Source organism: Vombatus ursinus, unplaced genomic scaffold (genome assembly GCF_900497805.2).
Source record: "Vombatus ursinus unplaced genomic scaffold, bare-nosed wombat genome assembly UNPS02009994.1, whole genome shotgun sequence".
Lineage (NCBI taxonomy): Eukaryota > Metazoa > Chordata > Mammalia > Diprotodontia > Vombatidae > Vombatus > Vombatus ursinus.
The window spans coordinates 3642061-3663427 of NW_020949772.1; the positions used below are offsets into that span (position 1 = coordinate 3642061).

At 40.7% G+C, this 21367-nt stretch overlaps 1 protein-coding gene across 1 annotated transcript in view; it reads right to left on the reverse strand.

Annotated features, from left to right (window-relative positions):
* The window catches only part of TMEM132B (transmembrane protein 132B), a 650066-nt gene that overhangs the window by 224309 nt on the left and 404390 nt on the right, over positions 1-21367 (reverse strand). The window contains exon 4 of the mRNA XM_027853582.1: positions 5127-5313. Within this exon, the coding sequence (XP_027709383.1) occupies positions 5127-5313 (187 nt within the window). The remainder of the gene's footprint in view (positions 1-5126; positions 5314-21367) is intronic.

Consider the following 21367-nt stretch of genomic DNA (forward strand, 5'->3'; position numbering starts at 1 on the left):
TAAAAGACCTATGAAGGAAGTTGCTGTCCACCTCCAGAGAAAGAACTGATAAACAGAAGTACATATAGTATGGTTTTACATATATTTATATATCTGTGTCAAATGGTGGCTTTCTCTAGTGCAGGGTGGAGAGGGAAGGATGGAGACAGTTTGAAACTTAAAATGTAATAAAATAAAATATGAAAGAAATTTTGAAGCTAATAAATAAAGCTCAAATGGGCTGAGATTGTCTTGGAGCAAGGCTATTCCTTCTGCTGCTACAGATAACATCGCTTACAGGTAATTTTTTTTGGAGGCAATTGGGGTTAAGTTACTTGCCCAGAGTCACACAGCCAGTAAGTGGCTGAGCCCACATTTGAACTCAGGTCCTCCTGACTTCAGGGCCGGTTCTCTAACCACTGTACCACCTAGCTGCCCCTGCTTATAGGAATTATTGATCAACAGCTGGGAGGGACTTTGGAGGGCTATCTAGTCCTTTCATTTCATTTTACAGATAAGAAAACTGAGGGCTGGGGAGAATGAGTAACTTGCTTGTTCACGGTAGTAAGTGATAGGGGGAGGATCTGAACTCAGAGCCTCTGACTCTAGAGCCAAGGTTCTTTCTACTGCACTGCATTGTCTGCACTACATTGAATGGGAACATGCAAACATATGTATACATACAACATACATACATATATATATATGTACATGTGTGCATCCCTGTGGAGTTTCACACCTGTGTGTCATGCTTATCCATCCAGCATAACCCTTATCCATATCTTCCCACACATTTGTGAGAAGGGATCCAACCAAAGTGATAAAGGCTTCACACTCTCTACTGTTATCCTATACTCTCACCACATAGCCAACCCCATCACCCTTTTCAGTCATCTATTTCCTTGAATACATACTTGACTCCAATTCCTCATACTTCCTTATTTGCTATGTGCTACAGCTTGCTCACACCCACCATGGACCCACTCTCCCTTGCCCTCTGAGTTATACGCAAGTCGTATGCCTGAGAATCACTAAATAATTAAAACTGATATAAAGACCAAAAAAATGGATGACATCCTCTTATATCAAATTTAATAAGGACAAATATAATGGGTGTCAAAAACTGACATTATATCCCAAGATGGAGGGGGCATGGTTACGCAAGAGTTTGGCCGAAAAAGATCTGGGGGCCAAAGCGGACCAGTAGCTCAGTCAGAGTCCACAGTGTGTTACAGAAGCCAAAAAAAGAGAATACAATCTCAGGCTACTTTGAGAAAGGTGTAGCTTCCAGGAATAAGCAGGGGAAAATCCTACTGTTCCCAGCCCTAAGCAGATTACATGTGGAATACTGGGTTCCACTTAACAAACTTCCCTTTCAGAAGGGCATTGCAATTCCCTTTGAATTAAAATTCCCACTGAAAATACAGACAAAACTCAGAGGGAAATCAGAGTGGTCAAGGGCTGCAAGTTCATGCCATGTCTATCAACTCCATAACAAACATTTGAAAAGAGCTTGTTATACGCCAGGTGCTGTAGAAGGCTGTGGGAATACAGAGACAAAAGAAAGCAGTCCCTGCCCTCAAGGAGCTTACACTCTATTCAGGTAAATGGCACATAAACAGTGAAGTAAATAAAACATACACACGGGGCAATTGGAGGAAGGATGGGGGGAGGCACTGGCCATTGGGAGAAATCAGGAAAAATGGCATGGGGAGGTGGGGGAGTGCACTTAAGCTGAGGATCCATTGGAATAAATGAGGATTGTTTGAAGGAGCCAGAGATGTTTACCCTGAAGAACAGAGGACTGAAGAGAAGCAAGATGGCCTTCTCCAAGTGTGGGGAAAGCAGTCATGCCAAAGAGGACTTCAGTTAGTTCTGCTGGGCCTCAGAAGCAATGGGTAGAAGACAGCAAAAAAGTCAATTTGGGCTTGATGTCAGGAAGAACTTCCCAACCCTGAGAGATGCCCTGTAGAGGAATGGAGGCACTGAATTAAATGGCCACTATGTGCTGGGATTCCCTCAGCTGTGAAATGAGGGGGTTGCACTAGATGACCTCTGAGGGCCCTTCCAGCTCTAAGTTATTTGACCTCCCCAAGACAGTCTCCTCACCTGCAAGGGTTTGAGGAGGGAAAGAGAAGCATTTATTAAGCACCTACTGTATGCAAGGCAATGTCTTAAGGCTTTACAGATATTATCTCATTTGATCCTCACAAAGACCCTGCAAGATATGTGCTCTTACTAACCCCATTTCACAATTGAGGAAACTGAGGCAGACAGAGGTGAAGCATCTTGCCCAGGGTCAAACAGCTACTAAACATCTGAGGTCAAATTTGAACCCAGGTCTTCTTGACTCCAGGCCCAGTTCTCTCTCCACTACGCCCCCTAGAGACCTCCTGCCATCTAACTGCCTAGAAAATGAGAGAGTTGACCTCTTGAGTTCTCTTTCAGCTTAGAGCCAGGATCCTGTGATCTATGGACACCTTCTTATGCTGAAGAATCCATGCCTCAGTTCTCCCATAGAACCACTCTGTCTACATTCATCTGGGAATCCATGTTCACCCCTACGTCTTCAACCAAGAATCTACCCAACACACCAACCCTCAGGTTGCTTCCCTCCCTTCACCCTTACTACATGATGAGACTGCCTCCTTCTCTCCTCCTACATTTCCCAGGTTATCTCCCCTCCTCCACCTCTTACATCATAATCATCACCCTCAAGAAGAATTTTTATGTTGCATTTTATAAAATATTGTTAAACATTTCCTAATTACATTTTTCAAGTGCACAGAGATTATATCAATGGTTTTTATTTTTTAATAACATTTGATTTTCCCCAATTCTCCAAATCCCCAATTACAATTTCAATTAATGTTTTTTTTAAGTTTTGAGTTCGAAATTATATCCCTCCCTCTCTCTCCTTCCCCCTCCCTGAGATGGTAAGTAATCTGATATATGTTATACATATGCAATCATATAAAACATTTCCATGTTAGTCATTTTGTGTTAGAAGAAAGAAAGAAAGAAGGAAGGAAAGAAAGAAGGAAAGAAAGAAAGAAAGAAAGAAAGAAAGAAAGAAAGAAAGAAAGAAAGAAAGAAAGAAAGAAAGAAAGAAAGAAAGAAAGAAAGAAAGAAAGAAAGAAAGAAAGAAAGAAAAAAGAAAGAAAGAAAGAAGGAAGGAAGGAAGGAAGAAGGAAGGAAGGAAGGAAGGAAGGAAGGAAGGAAGGAAGGAAGGAAGGAAGGAAGGAAGGAAGGAGGGAACGAAAGAAGAGAAAACTACAACAGTATTCCTCAGTTCGTATTCAGACAACATCAATTCTTTCTCTGAAGACAGATGACGTTTTTCATCATGAGTCCCTTGGGATTGTCTTGGATCATTGCATTGCTGAGAATAGCCAAGTTATTCACAGTTCAAGAAGTGTTTATTATTATTAAGCACATACTATGTGTCAGGAACCATGTTCTGACTGATGCAAGGAAAGGTAAAAATAGGGTTCTTGCCTTCAAGGAGCTTAAGTTCCAATGAGAAAAACAATTTAGAAATGATTACTTACACACAAGTTAAGCAGCTTAGATAGCACAATGCATGGAGGCCAGAGTGCTCGGATGGAATCCCATCTTGGCTCATTACTCACTCTGTTACTTCACCTGGAGAGGTAGTGGCCACTGGATTTAGAGTCAAGAAGTTACTTACTAGATGCTTCCTAGCTGCGTGACCCTAGGCAAGCCATTTAACCTCTGTCTGCCTCGGTTTCCTCAACTGTAACATGGGGATAATAATAATAGCACCTACTTTTCCAGGGTTTTGTGAGGATTAAATGAGATACTAGTTGTAAAACACTTCACAAATATTAAAGAGTTTTATAAATACTATTATTATATAAGATATACACAAGTGTAAATGGGATATACTCTTAGAGGTAATAGACTAGCAGTAGGAGAGGGAGGCAGAAAGGCCTGGGAAAGGTCTCTTGCAGTAAATGAGATTTGAACAGTCTTTTTTCCCCCAATTTATTATTTATTTATTTTTAACATCCCTTTTTTTTTTATTTTGAGTTCCAAATTCTCTCCCTCTTTTCTGCCTCTCCCCCATCCACTGCAAAGGCAAGTAGTATGATATCAATTATATACATAAAATAATTGAATAGAGCCTTAAAGAAACCAGGGAAGTCAGGAGGAAAAAGTAGGGAGAGAGAGCATTCCAGGCACAGGGCCAGCCAGGGAAAAGCTCAGTCAGGAGACAGGGTGTTCTTGTCATGTGAGAGGACGGGAAGGCCAGTAGAGAATATGAATGGGAGAATATGGAGTAAAGTATAATAAGGGCAGCTAAGCCATGCGCACCAGACTTGCAGTCGGGAAGACCTGAGTTCAAATATGGCCTCAGACATTTACTAGCTGTGTGACCCTGGGCAAGTCACTTCACCCTCTTTGCCTCAGTTTCCTCATTTGTAAAAGGAGCTGGAGAAGAAAATGGCAAAACCACTCCAATGTCTTTGCCAAGAAAACCCCAAATGGGGTCATGAAGAAATGGACATGACTGAAATGACTGAACATCAACGACAGTATAATAAAATTTGAAGGTTAGAAAGGTTTGAAGGGCTTTAAAAGCCAAACAGAGGATCTGATACTTAATCCTGGAGGTAATAGGGAGCCACTGAAGTTTATCCAGTAGAGACAGTGACCTGGTTACCACACGAAATGCAGTTCAGCCTCCTTCTATTCGCCAGGCATCTCTCTACCGAACTCTGGGTCACCCCTAGCCTTGCTTCTTCAGAGACGGTTTTCTCCCAAGATTCCCAGCTCTAACATATTTCAGTAAGAACTCCTTAACTAATTGTAACACTTAGCCCTAGTGAACACACATGGCAATCAGATGATAGCAATAGAAAACAAGTGCTCCAGAGGAACCATTTCAGCATATCAGGCCAATAATCCACAAACTAAAAAGGATTCACACAATAGACTCTAATGGTTTCCAAGGAGCTGTTATGGTATATTGGGTAAATAAAATGTTATTGAAATGTATTTTTCCTGTTTAAACAACTTGCAGCAGGTGCATGGGAAGTGGTGAATTACCGAATGTTTCATGTGCGCTGGAATACTAAAAGGACGCAAAGAAAACGTTTTTGTTCCGAGAAGCTATTTCTTACCATTGCCAGAGGAACGATGCCGGCGAACGTTGTCTGGCTGATGAAGATCTCAGAGACCACCAGCTCACCTGCTGAGTCTTCATCGGGGTACTCGATCTGCCAGGTAACTTGCTGAGCCCCTGACAGTCCACTGCTGTTGTCAATTTCAAAGTCCATCTGCAAGATCTCGTAGAAGGAGGTGTTTACTCTGGTAGGAAGAAAAAAAATGCATTAAAGCACAATTTAAAACCGAGCATCAGCAAAGCATCAAGAATGGAATAAATGGCCGTATTTTGCCTTCCCGAGCCAAAGAATTACCATCAAGTTCAACAAGGAGACCGGCCACATCGATGAAAAACTAAATCACAGGATTTCCTCTGATGGCCTGGACTCAGAGGGAAACTAACAGTCTGGTTTTAGGGCTTCGTGAAAATAAGATCCATCGCCGATTAAATGGGGCATTCAGATGACATATTATCTCAGGGTGTTTAACTCTCCCCATGTCCTCCAGCCTTGGGAGCCATACAAAGCCACAGATGTTGCAAAATTATGTTATTGCCCTCATCTGAATCTGGGGGCATGTCCTGTCCTTTTCGATTTCCTGCCTCAGGCCAAATTGTGTGTTTATAATGGGCAGTACAACCTTATCCTTCCAGGCCGACCTCATATAACTCCCCCTTCATATATGCCTTGTGTTCTTGCCAAACCGGACCACCTTCCATGGCATTAATGTGTGTACCAAGCTTTCCTGCCTCTGCTATTCCGTGCATCACTGGATCCCAACACAAGAAGCCAAGAATCCATTATTAACATTATTATTAATGGAGACATGTCTTCAACAATTCATTAACATATGAATAAATAAGCATTTACTACGCACTTACTATTTGTTAGACTCTGTGTTGGGTCCCAGGGATACAAATATGAAACATAGTCCTTAAGAGGCTTACATTCTAATAGCCAGAGACAATGCATATAGGGGAATGATGATTAGAAGGAATTTTACAGACTGAAACATCAGTCATTTAGAACTTCACAAGGTTCTAATCATTCCTTCTCTGGGAATTCCAGCTTCCTTCCTTCCAGGCATAATTCAAGTGCCACCTTTGGGATGACCTTTCCCAATCATCCAAGCCATCAACATTCTTTCTCTCTTGAAGTTTATTTTTATTGCTTTGCACATAGCTTGTATTGCTTGTGTACATTGTTTTCCCCAATGCAGTGGAGAGTTAGGGAAACAGAGGCTCCTTGAAAGCAGAGACTAGTTCATTTTTTTTTCTTGTATACCCGACAGGGGTGGGGAACCTGTGGCCTCTAGGCCACATGTGGCCCACTAGGTCCTCAAGTGCGGCCCTTTGACTGAGTCCAAACTTCACAGAAGAATAAATTTGTTCTATAAAGTTTGGATTCAGTCAAAGGGCCACACTTCAGGACCTGAAGGGCCGCATGTGGCCTCAAAGCCAAAGGTTCCCCACCCGTGAGGACTTAGAAGAATTTCCGTCACATAGTAGGCGTTGTGGGGTAAGAGGATCACAGTTTACAAACTTGGAATACAGAACTGATTGAGAAGCCTTATTGTTATTAGAAAAGAGAGCTCTGTATATAATTTCTTACATATGCACATATGTTCACGTGCTATATATATGCATATATGCATATATACATATGAGGATATGTTTGTGCGCACACGCACACACACACACACACACACACACAGAGAATTGATTTAGAAACTTTATTGTTACTAGAAGCCATGAAGGGAACAGTTAATTGACAGTATTTCTCTGTCAACTGAGAGTTCTGTATACCATTTCCTGCATATATATATAGATAGATAGATAGATAGATACATATATATTCATGTGCATAAATATATACATGTATATTTGTACACACACACACACACACGGAGGGCAATCAAGTCTGTGTAGGCAGTTGACCTTGGAAGTGGGGCAGAGAGGCACCAATTTGTCATTGGCCTCAGCAGAGAAGAGCAAGGCACTTTTGTTTTGTTCTATGCCTTGAATAGTAGGGACCTGGAGAGAGGCAGGAACATTAACCCAGAGGAGTAGCTATGACAGTTCATTTTACCCTGCAATGGAGCCTAGTGCAATGATGGAGTAGCTCGTGCCAGGAGAGGGAAGATACAGGGCTTCTCTCTCTTGGCTTCTCCATTGCTTAATAAATGTTTGTTGAATCCAACTGAATGGAATTGAATCAGAACTGGAAAAATAGTGGTTCCCTTCTTCACACTCTACCTCTTGAAGACTAATATTCCCATCAAGGTGATCATTGGCTCCACAGACACCGGGACCCTGCCTTTTTTTCATCTCCATCCCTCCCCTAGCCCCTGGCACTATGATTTTCAATAATAAACCCTCAGAAAAAATAGAAAACACTTTGGTACACAGGAATGTCTGCTGAATGAATGTGCTTCCATTTGCCTTTATTCCAAGGTGATGGAAGGAAAGGGGGGGAAATTGTCTTGTGAAAAAGACAATGCCTTTAAATGGTACTATTAGGATTTCAACATTTTTATTACAGAAAAGATTCCCCTTGTCACTGATACAACCTACAGATTGTGTAGCAACTATTCCATTCACTAGCTAATGACAACCTTGTAAAAGAGCAAAACTCTGAGAAAAGAAAAAGTAAGTCAACTTCATGCTTGTGAAGACATCACCCAGAATCCTTGCTTCCCATTAACTTTTTGGAATGTGAACTGGTAAGGGAGGATGTGCACACAAGATGCCCATGTTCCTACACAAGGTGAAATAAGGTCATACAAGTGCCAAAGGTGGTATTTAGTGACAGAGAGAGATTCCATGAGCTCCCTGGTGCCTCGACTTCCCCCACCCCCTTCTCAGGTTTCTGACAACAAGCCTCCTTCACAGGGCTCTTGTTCTAGGCTTCTTATATCTGTGTACTCTTCCATCCAGTGACCCTGGCCTTCTGACAGTGCCTTACAAACAATACTCTATTTCCTGACTCCAAGTGCTTCCACCGGCTGTCCTCCAGGTTTAGATCTCTCGGCGTCCTCATCCCTGCTTTCGGGCATCTTTTGTGTCTCAGCTAAACTTCCACCTTCTGCAAGATGCCTTTCCCCTTCTGCCTTGATCTTATTGCTTTCCCTCTGACGTTATTCCCAACTTATATCTATAGATATATAGACATATATAAATGTATACATATGTGTCTATATCTATATATAGAGAGAGATAGATACAGATACAGATATAGACATAGACACAGATATGGATATAGATATAGACAGAAAGACAGAGAGAGAAAGAGAGAAAGGGAGGGTCTCCAATAAGGGAGATCCCATTCTCCCCCTTTCAGTACAATCCATTCTACTCTGGGAATAGTTAGGAAGTTCTTTTTGACATCACGCTTAAATTGGTTTCTTTGCAGCTTCCTCCCAGTGCTCCTAGTTCCACCGTCTAGGGCCATTTTGGATCTACATTGTCAGATACAGAACAAGAAACAATTGAGAAGGCAGATGTTTGAGAAGGCAGCTGGAGGGAAGGGGGCTGGGACAGTGCAGGAAGAGCCAGGGAAGCTTTCATGGATGAGGAAGGACTGGGATGATCCTTCAAGGAAAAATATTCCAAATCCCTAGAATGTACCTGCTACAGCTCAAACATAATCCCAGGAGACACTGCAGTGCATTCAAAAGGATACTGCAATGGGAGTTGGGGCCTTGGGTTCGATTCCAGGCTCTTCCTCTTACTAACTGGACATCCTTATGCAAGTCACTTGGGCTCTCTAAGCCTCCATTTCTTCATTGGCAAAATGACAAGGTTGGACTAGATCACCTCCTGTGCTCCTTCCAGGTCTAAATCTTTGCCTTTGCCTTGAGGTTTGTTTAAAAATAGGGGGAGGGGGAAATAAGAAGCCTCCTTTCATTCCTTGTTGGCAGCACCCTGCAATCTGGACAGAGGAAATAGAAGTCTGCCCTGTGCTCAACATACCATTGAAATATATCAGTAAGACTTAACAAAACCAAACGGCACTGACCTGCTCAAAGCAAGATTCTACCCAAAAGAGTCTTACTGCTTATTCAGAATTCACCTCTCCTCACTTTTTCTACTTATCCAATGTTAAATACATACATATATATACTTATCCAATGTTAAATATATATATATGTACTTATCCAATGTTAAATATATATATTATATATATATATATATATATATAATGTTCTTTGGACTACTGCGGAGTGGATAGAATAACTATTTTTTATAGTTAAATGAAAGTATGAGGATATGAGATCATCTTTGGTAAGCATTTTTGGAACGACTTCAGTAACAGACAGGATGATGGGGATGATACGTACCTCATTCTGTGCCCATTCTTCTGTTAGGTTTCTCTATTTTGAAATCTTTTTATTCCACACAGCTTTGTGATTATAAATACTCAGAATGTAAGCTATTTAAAATATTGTTCTTAGCTTTTATGGACCGATGTTATTATTAAATTATTATTACTGCTAATGATAGAGGAACTTATTACAGAGGCATGATCTAAGGCAAGGGATCTTAACTTTTTTATGTCAGGAAGTCTTCTGACAGTCTGATGAAATGCATGGACCCCTTCTCATGTTTTTAAATGCATTAAATAAAATACGTAGGATTATGAGGGTGAGCAACTATATTGAAATAAGGCTATCAAAATATTTATAAAACAAGTTCATGGACCCAAGGTTAAGAATCCTTCCTCTAAGAAATGAATGAATGAAAAAAATTTTATTAAGCCCTTATCTTTGTGCTAGGCACTATTTTAAGCACAAATAAAAAAGAGAAACAGTCCCTGCCCTTATGGAGTTTACATTCTAATAGGAGGATACCGTAGATACTCTACAGCTGAGTGGAGGCCAGGGAAGGGAGTTTTGGTCTGGGTAGTCACAGGGTTGATGAGTTGGTATATAGGGCAGTCAGTCAATGTGTCATTGCCAGAACCAGTAGTATTAATTAATAAATCTGGAAAAGAAACAAGGAGATGCAAGAAAAAATTCTCACTGAGGAAAGAGCAGGCTAGAAAAAAATGAGCAATGAAATCATCTAATATTACAGCAGAAATCTCAAACCCTATCAGGACTCGGAAAACGGTTTGACAAAGGTGAGGTTTGTTTTGCCAGCCAACCCTCCTCTGGATTCTGTATTACTGACGGAGAGAGGTGGATGCTGGGATGTGGCCAGGGCCAGGGCTGCAAAGAACCAGAGAATTGGTCCTGCCACAAAATCTAGAATCTGAGGCAAGACAGCGTCCTACTCTACAGACCATGGAACACTTCCTGCCTTGTCTCTGAAGTCATTTAAACACTGGGTAAGCAATTTAAGTGTTCGATGTAAGCTGTCATCCCTTCACAATCAGGTACTTGGGGTGTTTCAGACTGCTAAAAGGACTCCCCTTACGTGTCAGATTGACTATTTTCTAATTAGGTTTCATTTTAAGCATCTTAACCCTGCATGCAGCTTTTGCCTCGGAAGCTCCTTTCTCTCTTTACCTACCCCTCTCCCCCCCAAAAAAGAAATCCAAACTCCACAAATTAGCTTCTATCAGCATATAGATGATTTCCCAAAAGTCAGGGTCTTAATTTCTTCCTCACTCATCAAGGCAACAGAGAAACTCTTATGAAACAATGCCAAGTCATGTCTTGGTCACCCCCAGATCAGTTTTTGAATCCCAGGTTGTCTACAATTATCTCAACAGGTTATGTGAAGGTTTCTATAAATGTTCAAAATGAAAATTCCCGTTTCCTTCCTTCTGATTTATAATACATAAAGGTATGCACTCATGTGCATTTGTGTCTATGTATGTGGCGGGGGAGAAGGAGGAGGAAGTGGAAGAGAGAGAGAAGGCAAGAGAGAGAAAGGAGGGAGGGAGAGAGAGGGGGGATGGAGAGAGAGACAGAGACAGAGAGAGAGAGAGATGGAGACAGAGAGAGAGAGAGAGAGACATAGACAGGAAGAAAGGGGAGAAGAGAATGGAAGGAAGGAGGAGAAAGGGGGAGGGATAGAGGAGGAGAGACAGACAAAGACACAGACAGAGTAAAGAGAGACAGGGAGACAGAAAGAGACAGAGACAGAGAGAGATACAGGCAACATGGCATAGCAGATACAGAACTCATCTCGGAAGCCTGGAAGACTTGGGTTTAAGTGTTACCATTGACACATAGTAGGCATGTGACCCTGTGCCAACTGTTTCCCCTCTCTGTGCTCTAGAGTATTCTCTAAGGACATACATTGCAGAAAACATGCTGACCTTCACTGGAAGAGGGAGATTCTTCATACAAGAGTTCCTTATGCCAACGAAATCTCAGGTCTAGTCACAGAGAGAGAGAGAGAGAGAGAGAGAGAGAGAGAGAGAGAGAGAGATGATGGATGGATGGATGGATGGATGGATGATGGATGGATAGATAGATAGATAGATAGATAGATAGATAGATAGATAGATAGATAGATAGATAGATAGAGGCAGAACATAGAATCAAAGATTTTAGAGCTGGGAGGACCTTAGAGGTCATCAAATTCAACTCTCTCATTTTAAATATTAGGAAACTATAGCACAGAGAGGGTAAGGGAACCCTGGGCCACACAACTAGTAAGTATTTGTTGAGAAATTCTGAACCCAGGTCTTCCTGATTCTAGGTCCACTGCCTTATCTACTACACCATGTTATTGTTCAGTCATTTCAGACATGTCTGACTCTTTGTGACCCTATTTGGAATTTTCTTGGAAAACAAAGTGGAGTGGTTTGCCATTTCCTTCTCTGGCTCATTTTATGGAGGAGGAAACTGAGGCAAACAGGGTGAAGTGACTTGCCCAAGGTCTCACAGCCATTAAGTCTAGTCTGAGGCTAGATTTGAACTCAGATCTTCCTGTGATCTCCATGGGAACAATAATGAGCCAGCTGTAGAGTCAAGAAGACCCAAGTTCAAATCCTACTTCTGATACACACTGGCTCTGTGACCCTGAGCACTTAACCTCTATTTGCCTTGGTTGGTTCACCTGTAAAATGGAGATCATAATACCACCCAGCTATCAGGGTTGTTGTAAGGATCAAATGAGATATTTATGAAGCTCCATGTAACCTTTAAAGTTCCATATAAGTGCTAGTAATTATTATAACTATTATTAGCAGCTAGCACAGAGTATAAAGCTCTGAATCAGGAATTAAAAGAACCTGAGTTCAAATTCAGCCTCAGACACTTACGAGCTGTGTGACCCTGAACAAGTCATTTAACCACTGTCTGACTTAGTTTCTCCTCATATGCAAAATAGGGATAATAATAGCACCTACCTCCCAGGGTTGTTGTAAAGATTAAATGAGATAATATTTATGAAGCTGTTTGCAATCCTTTGTACACTAAAAGTATTGACTATTATTATTATTATCATTATCATTATTCAAAGTTAGCACCAGAAGGTTGGGAATGAAGTGATGAAATTTTCCATCCACAACAACTCACGAAGCATAGTCTACACAGGCATGGAGGGGTCACAATCTATGTTTGTGGACGTGTCAGAAACAAGAGATCTGGGAGCAGCTAGGTGGCGCAGTAGATAGAGCACTGGCCCTGGAGTCAGGAGGACCTGAGCTCAAATCCAGCCTCATACACATAACATTCACTAGCTGTGTGACCCTGGGCAAGTCACTTAACCCCTTTGCCTAGCAAAAAAAAAAAAACTAACAAACAAGAGATCTTTGATACACATGCAGAAGACAATACATAGTACAAAGAATACTTGTTCTGGAGGCAGGAAGTCTTAATAGCTATATGACCCTTGGCCAGCCACTTCTAAGAGGTAACTCCCTGGGACTAATGGGACAACAGAAAAGCCATGACTCAAGAATAAGGAGACCTGGGTTCCAATTCCATCTCTGGTGCTTACTTCCTCAGTGACATCAGTTATCCTCCCTATGACCTAGTTTTCTCATCTATCAAATAAAGTTAGATTAAATGAAGTCCCTTCCACTTTCACCTCAGTTATAATCTACTAAGGTTGTAATCTCCATTTGGAAGAGGAAGCTTTCCAAACTGAAAAAAATCACAAACTTTTGTACAGGTGTACATAGTAATAATAATAAGTAATATTCAAATAGTGTTTTAAGAAACACAAATCATTTTATAGGCATTGTCTCATTTGTTATTCAGAGGTATACACATTTTTATTAAATATGCATATGGGCTATAATGTACTCTCTGCAAACCAGGAGAGGAATATCACAAAACCAAACCAGATGGTCAAAAATTCCAAAAAAGGTGAGAATTGCTATTGGGCGGAACAAAAAATTGAGGGAAAAATAAAAATAAATTGAGGGAAAAAGAAAAAATAAAAATAAAATATGACCCTGTCGGTAATCACAACCTTTGGACCTGCCCTGCTTAGATCTATTATGCCCAGTAAATACAGACACTCTATAAAGGGTTATTAAATGAATAGATTTGCTAATTAATTATACTTGGCATTTATACAGCACTTTAAGGCTGGAAAATCACTTTATATGCACTATTTCAGTTGAGCCTCACAACCATCTTGTTGTCATTGTCCTCGAATTAAAGATAAAGAAACTGAGGTTCCAAATGGTTAATTGAGTAAGTGTTTGAGGTGAAATTCAAGCCCGAGTCTTCCTCATTTCAAGCCAAGCACTCTGTCTATTGCGTGAATGAATGGATGAATGAATAGTGCTCACAGCACATCTACAAAAATGCCTCATAGCCAAAGCTTGACGCTAATTCGCTGATGGAGCCATGAATTGGTTAAAACCGTTCTGTAAAACTATTTTAAAATATTCAAGAAAATGCACTAAATTATTCCTAGCCTTTAAGCCAAAGATTCCACTAATGGGACTACATCTCAAGGTTATAGCTCTTCTGGTCTGGCTGTCACAGTTTAAGAAGGGCTAAAGAGCACACAGAGAAGGGCAACCTTGAGTCCATGACACATGAGAAGTGGTTGATAGCCTGAAGAAGAGAAAAGCTTGGGGAGGACATGGTAGCTGCCTTCATGAATTTTAAAAGCTGTCACATAGAAGAGACATAAAACTTGTTTTGCTTGGTTCCAGAGGGCAGAACCAGAAACAGTGGGTGAAAATTACAGAGGCAAATTTAGTGTTGACGCCAAGACAAACTCCTAATGATTAGCATCAATCCAAAGTGGAATGGGCTGCACCAGTGGGTTTCCCCTTATTGGTGGTCTTCAAGCAGAGGATACATAATTACTTTCCAAGAACATTATAATAGGGTTTCTTTTTCGGATATGGATTAAGCTAAACGGCACCTGACACCCTTCTAAACTCTCAAATTCCGTGATTTTTTAATGTAACACAATGATTTCAACAGCATCAATAAGATCAACATGGAGAAGCAATAAAGGTCTGGTCAGTTTCAACAGACAATGATAGTACTATACTGCCCATGTTAAATACCGGGCACACAGTCTTCCTTTCTATTAATAATTAATTATCTTTTTTTGTTTTGTGTACCTGAGTGATGTACTTTGTAAAGCAGATCTGGAGGGGCATATGTTGGGAAGCAGCTGTCACGTCAAAACAAAATGTACAAATAAACCCCAACACTACTTTTTAAACCCAATGCCTGCCTGATGTTTGCCAAACTTTCTGCTGTGTTCATCATACACTATTTCTTTTTGTCTGCCTAAGGCTTTCCAATGAGAATGTGATGGACCTGAGATAGCTATGGGACCTCCTACAGAGCTGCAGATTTAATGGAAGACAGCTCATGGAAACTAGAGATAGCCCACTCACTATCTTCCTTTACAGTAATTTCACTTGGAAAATTTGCACTACCCAATTTTAAGAGCTTCAATATACAGAAATTCAATCCCATGTACCAGCCACGATACTCCAGTACCACTCCCCCCCAAAAAAAATTAGTCTCCAGTGTTAGGAATTCTCTACATATCCATCTGCTAAAACTGCTTTAGGAGAAAGTCTGTTATATTAGAAGAAATCTCTAATTTCTCTCTGGACTGTACCAGGCTCTGTGACCAGAGCTGGGAGATGTTTCTAATCCCTTCTGAATTGTGGGTGTTCCGTGGGCGTAGGGCAAAGATAATACCAGAAAAGTGAAAATTCAACTGGGAAAGAAATGAAGCCTCCCCTCACTCTGTTAGCAGCCCTTTAATCTTGTCAAAGCCCCACTACAGTCTTACCAAGGTCTGGAGATCATTCTTGTAGGAACAGAGCTACTTACTGAGGGGAGGAGAAACAGTCCCTGGCCAGGGGGAAAGAAGGTTGTCTGGGAACTTCCACCCTGTCTCCTCTCCAGGGATCCCTCCCTTCCACACTGGCTGGCTAAAGCTCCATGAAAGCCTGGGGTTGGAGAAGCAATAAAATAAAGCTAGAACTACTTTTATAAACACACACATGCGCACGCGCGCACACACACACACACACACACACACACGAGGTTATTTCCTAAAAGCCAGAGGAAGGAGATCTTATAATTTTCAGCAGCTGGCATGCCTGCTAATAAGTCCATTTCTATGGAAATGAGTTCATAACTATTAATTTTGCCCGGTTCCTGATCTATTCTTGATGAGCCTTTCAAATTTAGAAAAGCGCTTCATGATTCTCTCAATTTGGTAATTACCAGCTCCCTTTGATGAATCCAACCCAATGGTTCAGACATGAGATATTCATTAGACATATTTCTTTGGGGCCGGAGGTAGGGGGATGAGCAGTGGGGAACAGCTCAGCTCCCCATTTGCCCCATAAGCTAGAGTGGCCAGCCTCGTCCAAAGAGAAAGGCTTATTTCATGTGGACACCCCAATTTCAATCAATGCCATGCCTCTCTCACCAAGACTACAAGGAGCCTCTGCTTAGGGTAGAGGTTGGCAGGAGAGGGGGACTTGGACAGCCTTCATTCATGACTCACTCATGGTGGCAGCAAAGAAAGGAAGAAGGAAATGAATTTGAGGAAGGGAAGAAAAACTGGACACTGTATCATGAAGTCCTGTCCCACCCTTTCTCAGCATATTCAGGACCCTCCTTGACCATGATAACCCATGAGCTCTTTGTCTCTCATGGCTTCAAGGCACCTCCTCATCTTTGCCTCTTAGAATTCCTAGTTTTCCAGAAGAATTCATGACCAAACAGGAGATAGAGAACATTACGAAAAGCAAAACAGATAATTCTGATTACATTAAATTGAAAAATTGAAAAGTTTTTGCACAAACAAAGCCAATGCAACTAAGATTAGAAGAAAATTGGGAAAGAATTTTTACAGCCAGTCTCTCTGATAAGGGCCTCATTTCTAAAATATATAGAGAATTAAGTCAAATTTATAAGAATACAAGTCATTCCCCAATTGATAAATGGTCAAAGGATATGAACAGACAGTTCTCAGATGAAGAAATTGAAGCCATCTATAGTCATATGAAAAAATGCTCTAAATCACTATTGATTAGAGAAATGCAAATCAAAACAACTCTGAAGTACCACATCACACCTATCAGAATGGCCAACACGACAAAACAGGAAAACAATAAATGTTGGAGAAGATGTGGGAAAATTGGAACACTAATGCATTGTTGGTGGAGTTGTGAAATGATCCAACCATTTTGGAGAGCAATTTGGAACTATGCCCAAAGGGCTATAAAAATGTGCATACCCTTTGACCCAGCAATAGTACTTCTAGGGCTATATGCCAAAGAGATCACACAAATGGGAAAAGGACCTACATGTACAAAAATATTCATAGCAGCTCTTTTTGTGGTAGCAAAGATTTGGAAATTGAGAGGATGCCCATCAATTTGGGAATGGCTGAGCAAGTTGTGGTATATAAATATGATGGAATACAATTGTGCTATAAGAAATGATGAACAGGCTGACTTCAGAAAAACCTGGAAAGACTTGGATGGTCTGTTACTGAGTGAAGTAAACAGAACCAAGAGAACATTGTACACAATAACAGCCACATTGTGTGATGACTAATATTGATAAACTTAACCCTTCCTGGCAATACAAGGATCTAAGACATCTCCAGAGGCCTTGTGATGGAAAATGCTATCACACCGAAAGAAAGAACTATGGAAGCCAAATTGTTATTTTTTTCTCTCCTGTTGAGTTTTGTTTCCTCTTTCTGATGGTTCCTCCTATTGGTTTTAATTTCTACTTACAACATCACTAATGTGAAAATATGTTTAATATGAATGTAAATGTATAGCCTATATCAGATTGTGTGCCGTCTTGGGGAGGGTGGTAGGGAGGAAGGGGGAGAAAAATTTTAAACTCAAAAGCATATGGAAGTGATTATTGATAAATCAAAATAAATTAACAAAAAAAATGAAATAAAATGAAATAAAAGAAAAAAAGAAAAAAAAAGAATTCCTAGTTTTCTTCAAAGTTTAGCTCCATTGACATCCCCTACATTTGGCTCTTCCTGATCTATTCAGTTGCTAATGAGTCCCCCTTTCAAAAAAGAAAGAAAAAACACTTTGTATTTAGTGTGTGTGTGTGTGTGTGTGTGTGTGTGTGTGTGTTGTATTTCAAGGACAGAGATTGTCTCACTTTCTGTTTTGTTTTGTTTTTTTATCCCCAGCACCTAATACAATGTCTGATACAGAATAACTGCTTAATAAAGGAATAGATGAATGGATGGTTAGAAGGAAAGAAAGAAAAGAAGGAAAAAACAAAGGAAGGAAGGAAAGAAGGAAGGAAGGAAGGAAGGAAGGAAGGAAGGAAAGAAGGAAGGAAGGAAGGAAGGAAAGAGGAAAGGAAGGAAGGGACGGAGGGAGGAAGGAAGAAAGGAAGGATAGAAGGAATGAAGGAAGGAAAGAAGGAAGGAAGGAAGGAAGAAAGGGAGGGAGGGAGGAAGGAAGAAAGGAAGGATAGAAGGAATGAAGGAAGGAAAGAAGGAAGGAAGGAAGGAAGGAAGGAAGGAAGGATGGAAGGAAGGATGGAAGGAAGGAGGGAAGGGAAGGAGGGAGGGAGGAAGGAAAGAAGAATTTGTCAGGGTTTACTATGTGCCCAGCGCTATACTAAGTACTAAATAAATACAAAACCAGATAATATTTGTCCTCGAGATACTTATATTCTAATAAAGAACACAAATATAGGGGAATAGCATCCAGGAAAGGGGGATTTGGTATGTGAAGCAAAGTCCTTTCCAGGATAGGTAGTATTAATTTTATTACTGTCTTCAGACCTAGAGTTAGAAATCCCCCAAATTTAAGTAAAACTCCTTGAGGGATGCTGTAGCTGTTTCAATCCATCAACAAACATTTAGGTAGTGCCTATTATGTCCCATGCGCTATGCTAAGCACTGGGGATGTGAAAAGAGGGCCGCCTCTGGAGGCTCTGGGTTCCTTCTCCCTGAAAGTATTCAAGAAAAAGTCATCTGGATTTTTCTCCCCATTAGACTCTGAGTTCCTTGAGGGCAGGGACTGCTGTTTCCTTTGCCCTCAAGGAGCTTACAATCTGATAAGAGGGACAGCATGCAAACAAATATATTCAAGGCAAGCTATATAAAAGGAAAATGAGAAATAATTAACAAAGGGAAGGCACTAGAATTAAGACAGTTTGGGGCAAGCTTTCTGTAGAAGGTGGGATTTTGGCAGGATTTTAGTTAGCACTTAAAGTTCCATTCTATCTTTATGTCTCCAGTACATAACAAAGTACCTGGCACATAATAGGATTTTAATCATTGTTGTTGGGTCATTTTTTTTTTAATAAAATTGCACATCATTTAGGTTGAAAATAATGGTTGTTTTGTAAAGTGGTAGGGAACAGATGTTAAAATTTTGCCCAGTTCTTCAGCTAGGCTCAGAAATTATATTGCTCTCAACAGTCTCACAGATAACACTAGGACATGATGCTGAGATGGCAACATTCTCCTCCTCCTCACATTGAAATATGAGGATCTCTTGACAAAGGAACAAAGCAATCCTCATACTATTGCTGGACTTTAAGTTCTGAGGTTCATAGATTTAGACCTGGAGGGAATTTCAGAGACCATCTAAGCAAAAGCTCTCATTTTACTGATGAGAAAACTGAGGTAGACAAAAACAAAGAGAGTTCACACAAGAGTAAAGCCAGGACATGAACTCAGTTCCTTAGACTCCAGATCCAGCTCTCTTTCCACTGTACTATAAAGTTCTCTCCAAAGACATCCTCTGGAAGGCACACAAAGACATGTGTCTTCAGTGACAACTGATTCCATCAATATTGGTCCTGCCTTCTCAAATACGGTTGGGAATTGTGCATTGGCTTAGTAGGTCTTCAAGAACTGTAACTTTTCGGGGCAGCTAAGTGGCGCAGTGGATACAGCTCTGGCCTTGGAGTCAAGAGAATCTGAGTTCAAATTCGGTCTCAGACACTTGACACTTACTAGCTGTGTGACCCTGGGCAAATCACTTAATCCCAATTGCCTCACCAAAAAGCAAAAAAATTTAAAAAAAAGAATTGTAACTTTAGTACAAAAACATTTCTAACAGCTCATTATGCAGTAGCAAGGAATTGAAAATTGAGGGGATGCCTATCAATTGAGGAATAGCTGAATAAATTGTGATACATGAATGTAGTGGAATACTATTGTTGTATAAGAAATGATGAGCTGGTGGATTTCAGAAAAACCTGGAAAGACTTGCATGAACTGATGCTGAGTGAAGTGAGCAGAACCAGGAGAACATTGTACACAGTAAAAACAACATTGTGTGATGAACAACTTTGATAGACCTAGCTCTTCTCAGCAATACAGTGATCTAAGACAATTCCAATAAACTCATGACAGAAAATGCTATCCCCATCCAGAGAAAGAACGATGGCATCTGAATGCAGATCAAAGCATACTATTTTCTCTTTTTTGTTGTTGTTTTTAATTTCTTGTGGTTTTTCCCTTTTGTTTGGACTTTTCTTTCACAACATGACTAATGTGTAAATATGTTTAATATGATTGTACATGTGTGGCCTATTTCAGATTACTTGTTGTCTTTGGGATGGGGGAAGGGAGGGGGAAAATTTGGAAATCAAAATCTTGTAACAGTGAATGTTGAAGACCAAAAATGAATTAATTAATTAACAAAAAAAAAAAAAGAATTGTAACTTTAGAATCTCCCAATCCATGGGCCAGTCTTACTAAGCTTGGAGAAGCTTACTACCTGAGTTCAGGATCACAGGGTTATTGATCCGGAGCTGGAAGGGCCCTCAAAAACTATAGAGTCCAATACTCTTAAATGCTCGACCAAAGACTGTTTTGGTTCTAGGGAGCCAGGTTCTTGACTTGAGGTCAGAAGAGTCCCTGGATAGATTTCAGGGGCTCCATGAACTTGAATAGGAAAAATATCATATATTTATTTTTACTAGCCTCTAAAATGAAATTCAGCATTTCCTTCAATTAATTAAAAAATCTTAGCTCAGCAGACGACCAAAGCGATCCAAGAGACAAGAAAGCATTTCCAGTTTATTGAATAGGGGGGAAGGAGGAGTGGAAACCTAAGCTTTAGGGAAATCTCATTGATGGCCATGAGAAGGATGGTTGGGAACAGGGAAATGGGGACCTAGAGGAGTTAAGTGACTTGTCCAAGGAGGAAGTCGCAGCAGGAAATTGGAACTCCCCAAATTCAGGCCAGCAAAGCTAGATGACTGTTTATAGGCTATTTCATACAGAAGATGGGCTGACCTGGTTGGCCTCTGAGGTCCCTTCCAACTCCAAGATTCGATGAATCTATAATTCTTTAAAAAAAAAAAAAAACCTGTCAAAGCCACCTTCCCACCTGGTGCGAGCGAGTGACCTTATTTTCTACATCGCCAACATCTCCCCATCATGGAAAACAATAAATCCTGATAATGAGCAAACACTTACAGCATCTCCACTCTCAGCTGCCAGAGCCCCAAACTGTTTCTCACCGTTAACAGCTCACCCAAACTTCTAGCTTATTTGATTTTATCAACATCATTGTGACAAGTCCGGAGACAGTTGAGACAATGACCTCAATTATTGTCATTTGCTTCTGTCTGGCTGACAACTATTCAGAAAACCTTTCCTGGAAACAGAGGCTTGGAAATCATCTTTCCCATATTCAAGGTAGGGGGAAGTGGGGGATGAACAAGGTCAGGTACAGAGAGCTCTCTCACCGCAGCTCCCTACGAATTAGGAGGCATCCTGTTCTTCCCAGAGACACAGCCTTGGAGACAGACCTCAATCTCATGCCATTGGAGAATCAGTTGAAGGAATGAGGGATGTTTTGCCTGGAGAAAAGAAGACTCAGGAACAATATGAGAGCTGTCT